General features: G+C 39.3%; 1 protein-coding gene across 2 annotated transcripts in view; it reads left to right on the forward strand.

Moving 5' to 3' along the window:
• Window positions 1-16,651, forward strand: part of SLC44A1 (solute carrier family 44 member 1) — a 105,678-nt gene that overhangs the window by 54,002 nt on the left and 35,025 nt on the right. For both annotated transcript variants that reach the window (XM_026680575.2, XM_026680574.2), the window contains exon 5: window positions 4,102-4,195. In XM_026680575.2, coding sequence (XP_026536360.1) covers window positions 4,102-4,195 — 94 coding nt within the window. The remainder of the gene's footprint in view (window positions 1-4,101; window positions 4,196-16,651) is intronic.

Raw genomic sequence — 16,651 nt, forward strand, 5'->3', positions numbered from 1 at the left:
TGGCTACGTCAGCTCAAGGACCACATCCCTGCTTCCAATCTGAGAGCTCACCAGGATATAGCGAAGTTAGTGGCTGCAGCCGAGTTCTCGGCTGACGCCACTTACCAGTCGGTAAAATTTTCTTCCAGAGCCATCACGTCGCACGTTTCGGCTCGCCGCATGCTATGGCTCAAACACTGGCAGGCGGACGTAAAGAATAAGGTCAAGCTGGCCACTGCTCCCATTACGGGAGACAAACTGTTTGGCCCAGCTTTGGAACCACTGCTGGTCGAGGGCCGCAGTAAGAGAAAGTATTTGCCCTCCCTTTTTCGAAGATCGGAGACCAGGGGCCCCCAGCCCTTTCGGAGGAGCTTCCCCCGCCCCTTCTACCAACCCCCCTTCCCGCCCAGATACCCTAGACCTCCTTCCTTCCGGTCCCAGGACCGCTCGGACCCGGGTGACAGAACCAGACGCGGTGGCGGCTACAAGAGACCATTCCGGGGATCGGGAGGAAGGCCCTACCGTAGAAGGTAGATCCTCTTCCTCCCTCCCCATTGGCGGCCGCCTCAGCCATTTCGCCGCCCAATGGGACATATCCACCTCCGATGCATGGGTTAGGGACACAATCAGGTTTGGTCTCGCCCTGGAGTTCAGGTCCGCCCCCCCTGATTGTTTTATCCCATCCCCCTCCTCAAGGGATCCCTCCAAACGGGCTCTAATGGATGCAGCCATCCATCATCTTCTTGACATCCAGGCCATTCAACCTGTCCCTCCGGCCCAGAAGGGAAAGGGTTTTTACTCCCATCTCTTTGTGGTGCCCAAACACTCTGGGGGTTGGAGAGCCATCCTAGACTTGAAACGGCTCAACCGTCACCTCATCCAGCGTAAATTCAAGATGCACACCTTGCAATCAATTCTCTTAGGCACCAGGCGGGGAGACTGGTTATCTTCCATAGATCTGTCGGAGGCATACCTCCACATTCCAATCAGGCCCTCCCATTACAAATTCCTCAGGTTCTGCCATAATAACCTTCATTATCAATACGTGGCCCTACCCTTCGGTCTGGCTTCGGCCCCCCGGACCTTCACCAAGGTCCTGGCGGCCCTGGCGGCCCATCTCAGGACCGTTCCCGTCCGCCTCCACTGCTACTTGGACGATATTCTTATTCTCTCCCCGTCCAAATCCCAGGCAGTCAGGGATACCAGGGTCACCCTCTCCGCCTTACGGGCACACGGTTTTCTAGTCAATTGGCAAAAGAGCCAACTTACCCCTTCTACTCGAATTAACCACTTGGGGGCCATAATTGATTCGGTGTCACAGAGAGTTTTCCTCTCTCCGGAGAGGTTCCTTAGCATTCAAGCCCTGGTCAATCAGATCAGGCGTTCAAGGAGGGTGGCCTTGTTGGACCTCTCTAAATTGTTGGGCAAAATGGTATCATGCATCTCCATTATTCCCTGGGCTCGTCTACACAGCAGATCCCTCCAATGGTTCCTGCTCCCGTTCCAACGATCCGGAAGAAGCAACTCGAGGTTCAAGGTCAGGGTCCCTCCAAAGGTCCTCACGTCTCTTCTCTGGTGGACCAATCCCGCCATCAACAGAGGCCACCTATTCGCGGAACCTCAACGACTCACCGTCACTACGGACGCAAGCCTATCCGGTTGGGGCGCTCATCTCGACTCGATCTCTGCACAGGGCAAATGGTCGCTGACCGAGCAGGGGTGCAGCATCAATTGGCTAGAGCTTCACGCCGTCCTTCTGGCCCTGCGCAGCTTTCCTCAGATCCGCAATCATCACGTTCTCGTGCTCACGGACAACGTCACGGCCAAGGCCCATATCAACAAGCAAGGGGGCACCCAGTCCATCCAGCTAATGAGGGAAGCCGAGCGCCTTTGCCGCTGGGCAGAATCCAACCTCCTATCTTTAAAAGCCGAACACATCTCCGGAGTAGACAATACTCAGGCGGACTGGCTGAGCAGGGCCACGGTGGACCAGGCGGAATGGCGTCTCCATCCATCCCTTTTCGAGGAAGCGTCCAGAATATTCGGCCTTCCGGTGGTGGACCTCTTCGCTTCCCCGACCAACACTCAGCTTCCACGGTTCTTCTCCCGGTATCCGTCTCACAGGTCGGAGAATCACAACGCTCTGCGTTGCCCATGGCCCCCAGGGCTCCTATATGCCTTCCCTCCGCTCCCGTTAGTTCCCAGAGTAGTTCAAAAACTCATTCAGGAGAGGGCAGAACTTCTCCTGGTGGCTCCCTATTGGCCCAGGCGACCGTGGTTTGCGGATCTCCGCATCTTATCAGTAGCGCCCCATGGAGGATCCCCCGGACAAGGTCTCCCTCTCTCAGGGGCCCTTCTGCATCCGGAGCCTCAATGGCTCCAGTTAGCCGTCTGGAGGTTGAGCGGATCCGTCTGACTTCTGAGAATCTTTCAACTCAAGTCATCGACACTATTTTGGCCGCCAGGCGCCTTCCACCACACGAATTTATGATGCCACTTGGAAAGGGTTCTGCAAGTGGTGTAGCGGGTCTCAGGTTAATCCCCTCTCTCCTCGGTGGCACAGATCCTGGAATTTCTTCAGGAGGGTCTTCGCAAGGGGCTCGCACCTAACACCCTGAGACGGCAAGTTTCTGCTCTCTCAACCGTGGTCTCCTGTGATAACTACGGTTCCCTTTCTCACCACCCCAGGGTTAGATCTTTCCTTAGGGCGCCACCAACCTGTGCCCTCCTACCGTTCACAGGTTCCCCACATGGGACCTCAACAAGGTCCTCGTTTCTCTTACACGTCCCCGTTCGAGCCTTTGAGGGAGTCATCCCTGCAGTTTCTCACCTTCAAGGTAGTTTTTCTAGTAGCTATTACTTCTGCTCGTCGAGTTTCGGAATTAGCAGCTCTGTCAGTCAGGAGCGATCTATGCGTGTTCCACGCAGACCGGGTGGTCCTTCGTCCCGACCCTACCTTTCTACCCAAAGTTAACTCTCCCTTCCATAGGTCACAGGAACTGATTTTACCAAATTTCTGCCCCAGGCCCTCCAGGGCAGGGAGGTCCTCTGGCACACCCTAGATGTTAGAAGGGCCTTGCGTATTTATATTAAGCGCACTCAATCCATGCGAAGGTCGGAATCCCTCTTCCTATCCTTTCAACCCAGGTCAATGGGGCTTAAGGTTTCCCCTTCCACCATCAGTCGCTGGATCAGGGCTACTATTGCGAGGAGCTACCTTTCCCATTCTCTGCCCGCTCCGGGTGGGATAACCGCTCATTCCACCAGAAGTGCAGCCACCTCGGCGGCCTGGGCCACACAAGCCCCCATCGCTGACATTTGTCGGGCAGCCACCTGGTCCTCTCCGTCCCCGTTTATCAGACATTATAAAATAGATACGTACGCCTCAGCGGAGGCCTCTTTTGGCCGACGGGTCTTACAGAGGGTCATCAGTGATCCGGAGGGGCCTTCGGGCCAGACGGAGTCCCACCCGTAGGACAGCCCAGCTTTGGTATGTCCCAGTCTCTGGATGCTCCGAGCGGCTCGAGGGAGAATGGGCGTTGGTTCTTACCTGATACGCCCCTTCTCGGCGAGCCGCAAGGAGCATCCAGCCCCACCCTAATTTCTCCCTCTGGTGGGGGCTTTTTCTTCAGCCAAGGAGCCAATAGTAGATTAGAAAGAATCAATAACCTCTCTTCTCGTTATCGCAAAAACTGGGGAGGCGCTCCGCGATGTCACGTGAGGGGGCGGAGCGTTTCCTCATCTAAAGCTCAGCCTGCAAGAAGAGGACTCGGAAGCACATCCCAGTCTCTGGATGCTCCTTGCGGCTCGCCGAGAAGGGGCGTATCAGGTAAGAACCAACGCCCATTCTTAAAGTTTTTGTTGTTATTATTTGAATATAAATTAAATTGAATACAGATTTGAATATGTAATTATTTGAGACCAGTCTAATTATTTCTAAAAACACTGCATTTCCTTATTTACCTAAGTACAACATCGCTGTCAGAAAATCTATATTGTACATGGCATTTTCTATTGCAGCATGGGATACTATAATCAATGTTGTATTTCTTGTGTTAATGTGATGTGTTATATCACTATTCATCAAGTAATGTTCTGTTTTGTTTTTTATGCTTTAAACAGGTTCTGCTTTATGTAGTTACGAGTTAAAGCCACCTGAATACACTACTCATTTAAACACTGCTAAGCTTTGTCCCAAGCTCCCAGTTCCAGAGAGGTAAACAAACTACTCAATGTGTTACTTTGTGACAAAACTCTATGTATTAGTGTGTGTGTATTATTGTGAAATTTAATCATCAGATAATTTCTACAGACCATTCAGGATGGCACTCTATGTTAGTTGTAAAGAATTCCCTCCAACTAGTACAAAATGCAAAATATTCCATTCTGTATTTCATATACTTCAAATTTGGTATTGAAAAAGTATTGGAAAAAAATGTTGGTTTCCCTGTTATCATTTAGCTAGGACCTCAAGGGAGTTTGGAGATACTAGGTTAAATGCTCTGGCATTTAATTGGGCTGTGTTTCACCCCTTTTTGATGACAAAATGCAAAACCAGCAAACATTTTAAATCAGCCATCTCCATAGAAACAGGCTGTGTCCCCCCCAGAGAGATTTTCAACATTCAACCAGCGATTTAAAGAAAGCATTTTCTAATTCTACCTCAATATCTATATCAATGATTAGATAATCAATTTCTAAAAATAATAAATTTATCAATTGTTCAATTGATTTATTTTTTTAATTGCTCAGTGTGATTAGAGTGTTTAATGAAAATAGTGTGATTACTGATTAATATAAAAAATCAGGCTTAATGTAATTTAATTGATTAGCAAAATTTGTGATTCGGTGAATTTAATTGAACAGTGTATTTAACAATTAGTGTAATTTAATTAGGCTGATTGTTGCTTAGCATAATTACTTGGCTAAAGAGATTATTGTAATTGATGAATTGGTGTGATATTGGCTGTATTGATTACCCAAAATTGTTTTATTAAGCAATTTAATCAACGTACTATCTCAGCAAACCCACCATGCTAGTAAAAAAATCCAATACCAAACCACAACCTAAAGAAAAAAAAATCTCCACCAATGAACCCCAAGACTCCTGCACATGCTTTATATGCTTTGTAACTCTAAAGGTTAATGAAAATTCCATCAAATGTTCTCTATGTGAAAAATACGCTCATCATGACTGCCTGGAATTACCCAAGCAAATGACTCAATTCCTAGAAACATCCAATTATGCATTTCCATTTTTCTGCCCACCATGCAAACTCAAACTGGACAAACATATAGCCCTATTTGAAAGAGTTGACTCCATAGAAAAGCGAATATCATCCCTTGACACCATAGTAGCATCCCTGGACCCTTTAAATGAAAGATTAACTAACCTTGAAAAAAAAAGAAGAAGACACAACACAAAAACCTGAACATCCAATAGCTACAAACCAACAACTACAACTTAATCCAATAGCTACAAACCAACAACTGCAACCTAATCCACAAAAAAACCATAAATCCAACAAATAATGATATCACAATCCTTGTCAGAGAAGCTATCGAGCGCGAACGAAAGTGCCCTAACGTCATCTTATTTGGTCTAGAGGACATCAATAACGATGATATCACAATTGTCCGCAACATCATCAGTGACTATCAAGCATCAATTGTCTCCCCTGATGAAATACTTGACATTTCCCGCATTGGCCGAGAGCTCAAAAACAGAGACGGCTCTGTGGCCCCACGCTTCTGCAGAGTCATTTGCAAAAATGAATTAAGCAAATGTAAATTCATTTATACTATAAACTCACTTGCCAAAAACAACACCAACCATAAAAACCTCCAATCTCGTCCTTACCTAACCTTACAGCAATGTGCCCGCTCCCGTATACTAAGCACAGAACTCAAAAATTGTCTAGACAATGGAGAGTAGGACCTGTACATTGATTACCGTTCAGACTGTATCAAAAGAAAGTCACACAACCCACAACTCAGCATCCAACCCTACTTCAACCAATCCACCATCACCCAAGACTAGGCACGTACACCCCCAACTACCTCAATTCAAACTACAATGGGCCTTAAATGCAAGCTACTCAATGCAAGAAGCCTTGTAAATAAAATATCTGAATTTTTTCTCTTACTAAATACGGCTAAATTCGACATCATATTTGTCTGTGAAACATGGCTCAACACATCTCTCCCTGACTCCATTACCTCAGTAAGAAACTATCATGTTTACCGATCCGATCGGGAAATCCGTAGAGGAGGTGGTGTTGCTATCTTCTATAAAAAGCCCTTACATCTAAAAAACATCCAAGTTACCCAAGAGCTTGCTCTTCCTGAGACCATTATCTGTGAACTGACCTTAAATATCACATTTTGGTTCTTGCTATGTTACAGAGCCCCTGATTATGACACTGAACATGTAAACAAGCTAAATTCACTACTAACATGGGCAGTATCCTGCCCACACACTTTTATCTTTCTTGGTGACTTCAATCTACCTCATATGAACTGGACCCTAAACGAATGTACAACTGAACCCATACATGCAACCTTCTACAATGCTGTAACAAATCTGGGACTGGAACAACTAGTAACCAACAATACTAGGCTTAACAACTGCCCCGATCTCATCTTCTGCAATAGTTTGATTTCAATTTACGGAATACAAATTAAAGAACCCTTTTCCAACAGTGACCACAACATGATTGACTTTTGTCTCAACATGTCCACACAAAAATCATCATGACAAAATCCCCAATTATAACTTTAAAAAAGGCAACTATGATCTTATAATCAACAATCTCTCTTCCCTTGATTGGCAATTTCTATTCTCTGGATGCAATACTGTTGAAGACCATTACAACATATTATTACTAGAAATCAAAAGAGCCATCAAACTATATGTACCAATAACAACTCCCCAAACCAGGAAAAACAGATTACCCATAACAATAAGGAAGCTTCAATCCAAAAAGAGATCACATTGGCGAAAAAACAAATCTGGTCACGTTGCCAACTTCAGAAGCCGATACAAAAATCTATGCCACCAGATAAAAACTGAATGCACTAATTATCACATTAAACAAGAGGAAAACCTTCTATGCACAAATTCCACCCGTGTTTTCTACAATTTTGTAAACAACAAACTAAAAGACTCAAGGTCCATCCCACCCCCTGAAAGGACCTAATGGCAGAGACTGCAATGACGACACCATCAAAGCAAACCTCTTTAACATATTCTTTGGCTCAGTATTTGTAAACAGCAATGGATCAAGCCCAGTACTTCTTAGTCAAACCACAGACAACTACAATGATCTAATACATATCGATTTTACAGAAGACAGTGTTGAAAAAGCACTGTGCAATCTAAAACCGTCTCTATCTATTGGACCAGACAGAATATGTGCCTACTTCTTAAAAAAGCTATCCACTGCTATAGCCGAACCTCTAAGCATAATCTTTGAAAAATCTTTCAGGACCAGCTCCTTGCCAAAACTATGGTCACAAGCCACGATCATCCCCATATTCAAAAAGGGAGACCCCAGCCTAGTTGAAAATTACAGACCAATCTCCTTATGCTGCGTCACCTGTAAAGTCATGGAATCAATTGTTAATCAATCCATTATCTTCCACTTAGAGACAAACAACCTACTCTCTGATAAACAATTTGGTTTCAGAAAAAAACTATTCTGTAATCTGCGACTCTTACACTGAAAAAACAATAGACGCAATCTACATAGACTTCTGTAAAGCCTTTGATTCAGTGGTACACGACAAACTACTCCTAAAACTAAAATCTTATGGTATCTCTGGACACCTACATAACTGGATAGAAGCATTCCTGTCAAACAGACAACAAATGGTCAAAATTGGGAGCGTCCTATCAAATTCTGTACCTGTCAACAGTGGTGTCCCTCAAGGCAGTGTTCTAGGACCAACTCTTTTCATACTCTACATAAATGACCTCTGTGATCATATCAAGAGCAACTGCGTTCTCTTCGCTGATGATGTAAAGCTATTCAACACCACAGACAATACTGTTACCCTTCAAAAAGACCTTGACTATATCAGAATGGTCAATCAAATGGCAACTTCAAATCTCAACAAATATATGCTCTGTCTTACATATTAGCAAGAAAAATCAAAAAATAAAATACAAGCTAAATAATCAAGACCTTGTTGAGGATCCAAGCTCCGTAAAGGACTTTGGAATACTCATCTCTAATTATCTAAGTGCTAGAGCCCACTGTAACTACATAGCCAAAAAGGCATTAAGAATTGTTAATCTAATCCTACGTAGCTTCTTCTCTGGTAAAATCACACTACTAGCTAGAGCATACAAAACTTTTGCTAGACCTATACTTGAATACAGCTCATCAGTCTGGAACCCATATCATGTATCTGATATAAACACAATTGAAAAAGTCCAGAAATATTTCACAAGAAGAGTTCTCCACTCCTCTACTCATTGCAGAATACCTTATGCCACCAGACTTGAAACTCTAGACCTAGAAAACTTAGAACTACGCTGCCTTTGGTCCGATCTAAATATAGTATATAAAATCATACATTGCAATGTCCTACCTGCAAATGAATACTTCAGCTTCAATCATAACAATACAAGAGCACACAATAGATACAAACTCAAGGTTAACCGAACCAAACTTGACTGAAGAAAATACGACTTCAGCAACAGAGTGGTCAATGTTTGGAATACTCTACCTGACTCTGTGATTTCTTCCCCAAACCCCAAAAACTTTCACCTTAGACTGTCTACTATTGACTTCATCCCCTTCCTAAGAGGCCTGTAGGGGGCATGCATAAGCGCACCAATTGTGCCTACTGTCCCTGTCCTATTGTTTCCTTTTATTTTTCTTATAAGTATCTATCTCATGTATTCAAAACTATATTTATTCTTATACCTGTATCTTGTAAGCGATTGACAAATCAAATAAATACTAAAATCTTGGGTTGAGTTGGGTGCATGTGCATGAGATTCCCCCTCCCCCCATTTTTTAGTCAGTTGTGATTTTGTGGTTATATTTCATTCAGTGGCACTTGATTACTTACTTGGAAACTCTCCCTCCTCAGTATGTCAGTGAAGACTCAATTATTCAAGCCAAAGGTATCTAAAGTTGAATTATGACAACTGGACCAAAAATTGTTAAACTGAGATGATTAGCTTCCCATCCAGGAAGCATCATTGGTCAAAAAAGAAAAAGAAAAAAGGTTAGGCAGAGAGTCAGAGACCTTTGCCATGTATTGGGGTAGAGTATGTGTAGATGCAAGTAGTGTGATACTTGTAATTGACAGATGGAAATTTTGTCATTGCACAGATTTTCTAGGTGCCATCTAAGATTTTTTGGTATGGTGCCAAGTATGCTGATAACCACTGGGGCCACTATGGCTGATTTATGCCATAATCTTTCAACTTTCAGATCTTGGTACTTTGTGATTTTATCCATTTTTTTTTCTATTTTGCCAGCTCTATTATCCATATTTTTTTCTTTTCAGCCACAGTTAAATTTAGTGCCTTATGAGCCAAGATTTTTATCAGTTTGTTTTTGGAAATTTCACAATATTTTAACCTCCTTTATGTTTAATCTTTCTGATTTAATCCCTGGTAGGAAATATCATTTTAAATTCAGAGTTATCTTCCTAACCTGCAGAAATTTCCCCCACACCATATTCCATATATTGTAACTCTTAAAACAGAATTTCCATTTTAAAGTTGGAATTATTTGAGAGGAAAAGAGTTTCCCTTTTTTAAAGGGAACATGTATATGGATATTTTCTTAGTAAGGATCTCTGCTTGGCAAAGCCAATATAACTTTGACTGAGTTTCTTCACATTCTGACTGAAATGCAAAGTGGAAACAGAAAAAATTCTGTCATTTGTCAATTTTTCATTTAACTAGACTTAAAAAAATGAGATTTATGTTTTTTCTTTCCATGCCAGGACTGTATAGCAATTCTGTCTTTTTTTGAAATTTATGTTTAATATTGATAATGGTTTCTCTCTGGTTGAAGAGCTGTCCCCTCATTACACATTTTGGTATCGTTCTTTCCTTTCCTTGGTTATAATCATTATTTATTATAATATCAAATGATATAATCAGTAATCCTTAATAAAATAACAGAATGATTCTGAATACATTTATTATTCTATTTAATATTAAAGGAAAGATCTGTGCTTTTTACACCTACCAGAGCCAAAACTGCTGTAATATAAATTGATCTTTTGTACTACATTCTCTGGGGTCTCATTTATTCTAAGATATCATGTCATACTCACTGACCTAATTTTTTAATTCATTATAGAATTTGTCTTCCATGTATAAAACTAGATAATTTCAGAAGTGCTAGATAATCACACTGTCTAGCAAAAGACATTTCAGGGCAATACCTAATTGTGTATAAAAGAAAGAAAGGGATTTGTAAATGTATTAAGTTTTTTCCAGGTTATAAAAGATGTATCTTTGTGGAGAGAAATGATTGTTTTGATAAAAATCTAAGCAACCATAAAGGTAGTCCAGAGCCAGTCTTTTTTCTGTTCAAATAATGATCAAACCTCTCAGCAATGCAGAGCTGATAAAGGAAAGTAGAACTTATCATGAAGCATCTGTTAGCTGTTTTGAAGAAAAAAAACGACATCCAAAATTCCATGAGTCTAGCGCCAGTCTAGTGATTTTGATTTCTTATCAACTATTATTCTGATACAAACATACATGTTGATTTGAAAATTATTCCCTAAAGCTGGTACATTTACAAAAGAAAAGTGTTGGGTCTTGACTTTGGAGCAGTCATACTGTTTGTTTAATTCTCAGTGTAAGATTACAAATCGTTATTTCTGTGTGTTTAATCCAGTATCTTCAGGTTAATGATAAAAATTTAAAAGACCAATATTTGAGAGCTTTATTCACATTCTTTAAGTATGTGAGATTATAAAATAGTTCTTAACAAATTGTAATACTTTGCTTTCTACTATAGTGCTTCTATATGGAAGAAGTATTACAAATTTGCTCTCAATAGTATTTCCATTTAATTGGATTAAAGAAGAATCCTAAAGCAGTTCCAGTGCCTAATATTTGAGTCAGTTTGAAGCCATAATTTCATTAGGAATGCATTTATTTATTCATTTTTCCTTTTGTATTACCAGGTTATTAATTTATACTTTGTTTATTATTTGTATTCACCAAAAGCCTAACATTTTAGATGTGGTGCCAAGAGTTATAAAAAAATACTTTTTGATCATGGGCCTTAATTTAATTTATACATTTATTATTGTTCTTTATAACATTGTAATTGGATATTTCATTTGTTTGATTTTGTGGTATAAACCATATTCTCATATTTATGCATATGTTGGTTGATTTCGTTTGATTATCAGTGCAAAGGAGATGAAGAGGGAAATTGTGGCCCTCATTTCTGAAAGCTGTGCTGTAATATCATTTTACAACAGTTTACTTCTTCCTCAGTAAGAGTCACGGGGAATTGTAGCCAAATGGTGGTGGAGGCAGAGAAGCCAAAAAGAACCTAATTGATTGATTCAGTGGAGCAGACACAATGTTCCCATTTCATTCTCAGTTGCAGCCACTCCACTTGGCTACCAATAAATAGAAGTTAGTATCCTCAGCTTTTCTCCAGAATTATGTAAAACCTGGTTTATTCAAGTTGAAGTTAGGATATTGACTCCTTAAATCAGCATTTTCTTCTCGTCCTTACATCTTGAAAGGATAATTGAAGAACTGGCAAAACTGCTAAAAAGGGGATCCCAAATGGTGAAGGGATGGCAGCAATTTCACTATAAGGGAAAGTCACATTGTTTGAGATAATTTGAGAAATTAAATATTTTAATAGCCAAGGAATAGTGATAGAAGCTTATGAAATCATATGCAGTATGAAAAATGTGAATAGAAAGACACCTTCTTTCACAATGTTAGGAATGTAGGGAATTCGGGGCAATGGGGGGAAAAGCTTCTTTATGTGCATAAATAAATGGGAGAGACACTTGTCAGGAGATGTGGAGGTGGCCATCGACTTCTACTGTATAGCATTAAACAGAAATTAGATTGATAGGGGCATGGTTATATCCTGGATTTCTCACAGGAATTTAGTTGGACACCATGAGTCAGAATGCTGGGCTAGGCCTTTGCTTTGACTGGCAATAGTTCTATTAACCAATGGAGTTCTTTTTTTAAAAAAAAAAACAAGTTTTATTAATTTTTAAAACACACAAATTGTCATTATTCATTACATGTTTAAACCTTTTTTCATTGTCAATTTAACAAGTCAGATAAATTATAATTCTGTTTTAAACCATTTCCATACAACATACCAAAACCTCTTATTCAATTTCTCTTTACTTCTCTTTACTCTTATTCAATATCATTATTATTATTTCATCTGTTTCTTTCTGACTTAGTTACCATTATTCTCAATCTATATTTCTACAATTTTTAACTAATTCTCCCCCTAAAAAGACATATACACACAACACACAAAACATAAAAAAAATCTTTTTGGAAAGTAACTTGGACCCAGGTGTCTCTCTCTTCATGGACTTCAATTATATTCATGCTCATCTTACATATCATTACTTATTTTATTTACCATTCTAAGCCTTCTATATTAACTTCCCCACATATTTCACACTTCTTACTTCTATCTTAATTAATCATCTTAATTTGAATCATTATATTTATATCTTTTGTCCATTTTTTATCATCCCTTTGTCTCATTCCTTATTAAAAAAAAGAAAATAAGTTTCTCCTGAAATCATTAATCAGAGTATGATGCCTTTCTATCTCCCCCCTAAGTTAATCAAATTAATCTTTAAAATAATATCTAATACCCAATCCGATTTTGCTTGGTACATTCTATCTAACTAATACATCCAACATAATTAAGTACATAATTAGACAATAAATCCAAATATTAAAAAAGATACTATAATAAAAATTTTATAATAACATCAATACCATAGTCTTATTAAACTCTTTAATTAAAACAATATTCTAAACCTCCCCTATTATTAAGTTTTAAAGCCAATCATTTTTAAACATTTTAACATTTTAATCTCTTATCAACTCTTAAATCATTACAATACTACCATCTCATCTCATGTACCTTGCAAAATCTTTTTTTTTTAAAAAAAATTATACTTTATCCATTATCCAAAAAAAATTTCTTTTTTTTCATTTAATTTCAAAACATTGTAGCTTTTCTCCACCTTTTCCCTTTCTTTCTTCTCCCAACAAACCTTTCTACCCCCTCTTCTTCTAGCCTCTGCCTTGCCAGCTTCCCTTCTCTGTCGTATTCCTTTTCCCTTTTGTTTACTATCATCATATTGGTTTTGCACCTTATTTTTCCCTTTCTTAAATGTTTTTTTAGATCTTAAGTCCTTAAGTCCTTTAATTTTCTTCTTTTCTCTTCTTTTCTTTTCTTTCTCTCTTCCTTCTTTCTGGATCAAGTTCTGAGATTCATTAAAAATGGCTCCTTTCTTTCTTTCTTGTTCCTCTGCTGTCTTCATCTGTTGTAATGTTTGTTGATAATTAATAAGCGCCATTTCTAAGAAAAGGAAAGCTTCTTCCACACCATCTTTACCATTTTTTTTGCTTGTTCATATTCTTTTCTTAGTTCCTCAACAGAAAGAGCCATTATAAATCTTTTCTTTTCTTTTCCCCTTCTTTCTTCTTACAACAACCAGAATATTCAAAAGAAAATAAAAAAATAAAACAGTCCCAAAGTTATCAGTCAGTCCAAACCAAGGCAGAGTTCTCACTTTCTCCTTCTGGGGTAATATCAATCCAAGAGAAAGAAAGTCCAAATCTGTTTAAAATCTTATTGCAATATATTCTAGTCTTCAAATCCTTAAGGCATCTGCTCCAACAAAGTCTTAGCATACAAATGTTTTCTTTTTAATCCTCTCTCTTCCCACTCATCGCTTAAAACCAATTTTCACCTAAAAGAAATAGGTTTCTTAATATCCAGTTATTTATTCCGTAGGAAAAGAGGGAAAGCTATCCTTTCAGCACCTTCAAACAGCCGCTTTTTTCCTCTTCTGGCAGGTATTATTCAGAAAGTCATACTTTTCAGGAATTTTATTAGATATGTCTTAGAGTCCTAGGAGCCAAGAAAAACTTTCTCCTCTCAATCACTTTCTCCACTTCCTCCTGCGCATTCTTACCCGGCTGCCAGCTTCTTTGTGGCGGCCATTACAGACCGCCGCTGCACCGTCCTGGGAAAAGGGAGTTCTGCCGGCCAGGGAGGGAGTCTGCAGCACCCCCAAACCCTTCTCCGGATCCCCCCTACCTTCAGCTGCCCCTGCAGGGCAGCCTAGCTCCGTACCCGGCTGGGTCGGAGCCCCAAAAACGGCTAGCGCGGCAGGGATCGCGCAGCTTCGCAAATCCCTGCCGCTCGCGAAGCCGACAAACCGGAAGTCTCCTAACCAATGGAGTTCTTTACCCCATAATAAATTCAAAATGCTTGCTCAGGTTTTCCTGAGTATTGCTCAGTTGAGGAATAGCGAGCAAGGCTTCAACTTTTATATTCAGCTTAACTCTCTGCAAAACACTTGATTTAGAACCTTCCCCTCTCAAGCCTGCAGCAAATACGGAAGTATTTGTACACCAAGATTGCCTGCTGGCGATAATCATGCTGTAATCAGGGAGATTTTTCTCTTCAGTTGAAGTCATCAATAGGACTAGGAACTGAGACCACGTGCTGAACTGACCATGTTAAATGGTAAAATCTGAACAGGGTTATTATTAGAATACTATTTAAAATTAGTTGTTGCAAATTAAGCGGCTTCATGTTTTTTAAAAAATAATCACTCCATAAGAGACATATTGTTGCTGTGTTGACAACCAGGGTTGAGTCAGAATTCTCAAGCTTAGCCATGAAACAAGCATCATGCAGGCATATCCTGGCATTTCTGCTTGATCCTTCCTGCCAGCAGGTGTAGCTAAAAAAAACCTTACACCAAAAACCTCAATCACTTATTTTAGAGGTTCCATTTTCAAAACAGCAGGAACGTATGTTGCTGGGGTTTGGCAATGGCTGTCAGTGGGATTTCCAGGAGTTGGAAAAAAACGTTTGGAATCAGATTCATCCTAGTTTGTTAACCTTGTTAATTGGCAAACATACACTCCTTCTATATTGTGTAAAATCAATGAGATGTTTCTTAGAATTTTTCAGTGTTCCTCAAGGGAAGGTTGAATTCTATAACTAAGAAGATTTAAAGAGCATTTACAAATTCAATTATAGCAGACAAGATAATAAAGTTGCTTCTGGACTGGAATGTTTTACTGTATATGAACAAGAGCTTTTACCAAGAAACAGAGCAATGTATCTCACTTTTTCTCAATTGAACAGAAAACAAACCGTTCCACCTGCAGCATTTTGTCATGAATGTTCCAAAGTAGCTGTATTCCGGTGGGATAAAAATTGAATCATTTCTATTGTTTCAGCCATGGGAATTTTTTAAAGAGGGGTTTGTTCTTTTGTTTGCACTTTAGATGAGATGGCAGTCCATGTATATTGCAACTGCAGCAATGTACAGAAAATTGGCTCAAGGAATTGTAAAACATTAAACACGCTAAAAATGCCTGTAAAAATGCCTGTAGTCAGTTAACAAAAAAACTTCTAGAATCTATGCCCTTGTATCAAAAAGTTCAATGACTAGTATTTAAATCTACATTTTAAAATACTGTTATATTTATATTTGCAGCTATAATAAACAATATATTGTTCCAGCCATAGAACAAAACCTTGTTAATTTCAAGTTTGGAATACTTATGGCAGCAGTACTGAGGTCAACTGTTCAACTTGAGATATTTTACACATCTCTAATTGAAAATGGCCTCCTGGAAAACTGGTTACTTGCTTATTTATTCATTTGATGTTCATTTAAATAACAAATAAATCAATGTATATGGTTGCTCATCAATCATGCAACTCTATGTAACTAATACTTTAAAAACAGTAGGAAAAATATCAACAAAAGTTCAAAGCTAAAGACAGTCAACAAAACTTCTCAATGAGTTATCAAATTTTGGATAAGCCAGGAATGGAAAGTAAGATAAATCAATGACAAGCTGAAAGTATGAAAAATTAAATCACCTTGCACAACTCAGTAAAAGTTACAGGATGGCATTGCAATAAAAAGTGTATACTGTTAATTCATTGAAAATAATGTGTAAGATTAAATATTAACAAGGCCTCTCAAACCAATCAGTGTCAGAGGCATTATTAATCAAATTTATTTTAGCCCTTTAAAAAAATTGACTGGGAGAACACCCTTTATTTGCAACTAAACAGGTTATAAGTACAAATCTTGGGTCTATGAAATTTTTCTTATAAAATGAGGAATGTGAAAGTTAAAGATTAAAAGTCATAACAAACAACTTATAATTGTGTAAATTGTTAAGACCTATTAATATCAAGTCTATCTCCAAACTTTTAATAAAATAAAATTTAGAATATCAATAATCTCTCTATCCTTAATGTATCATAAATTATTTGAATATATCACAGCCTTCTATTCTGTCCCCAATAGTGTAATTCTTTTAATGTTTCAGTTATACAAGACAGATGTTAAGTCATGGTAAAAAGAAGTGATATTTCACTTACATATAGTATCATATTAATGAGGATATGGG

This window comes from Notechis scutatus, chromosome 2 (genome assembly GCF_049901735.1).
Source record: "Notechis scutatus isolate UNSWTSFEM ecotype Mainland chromosome 2, rNotScu1.2, whole genome shotgun sequence".
NCBI lineage: Eukaryota > Metazoa > Chordata > Lepidosauria > Squamata > Elapidae > Notechis > Notechis scutatus.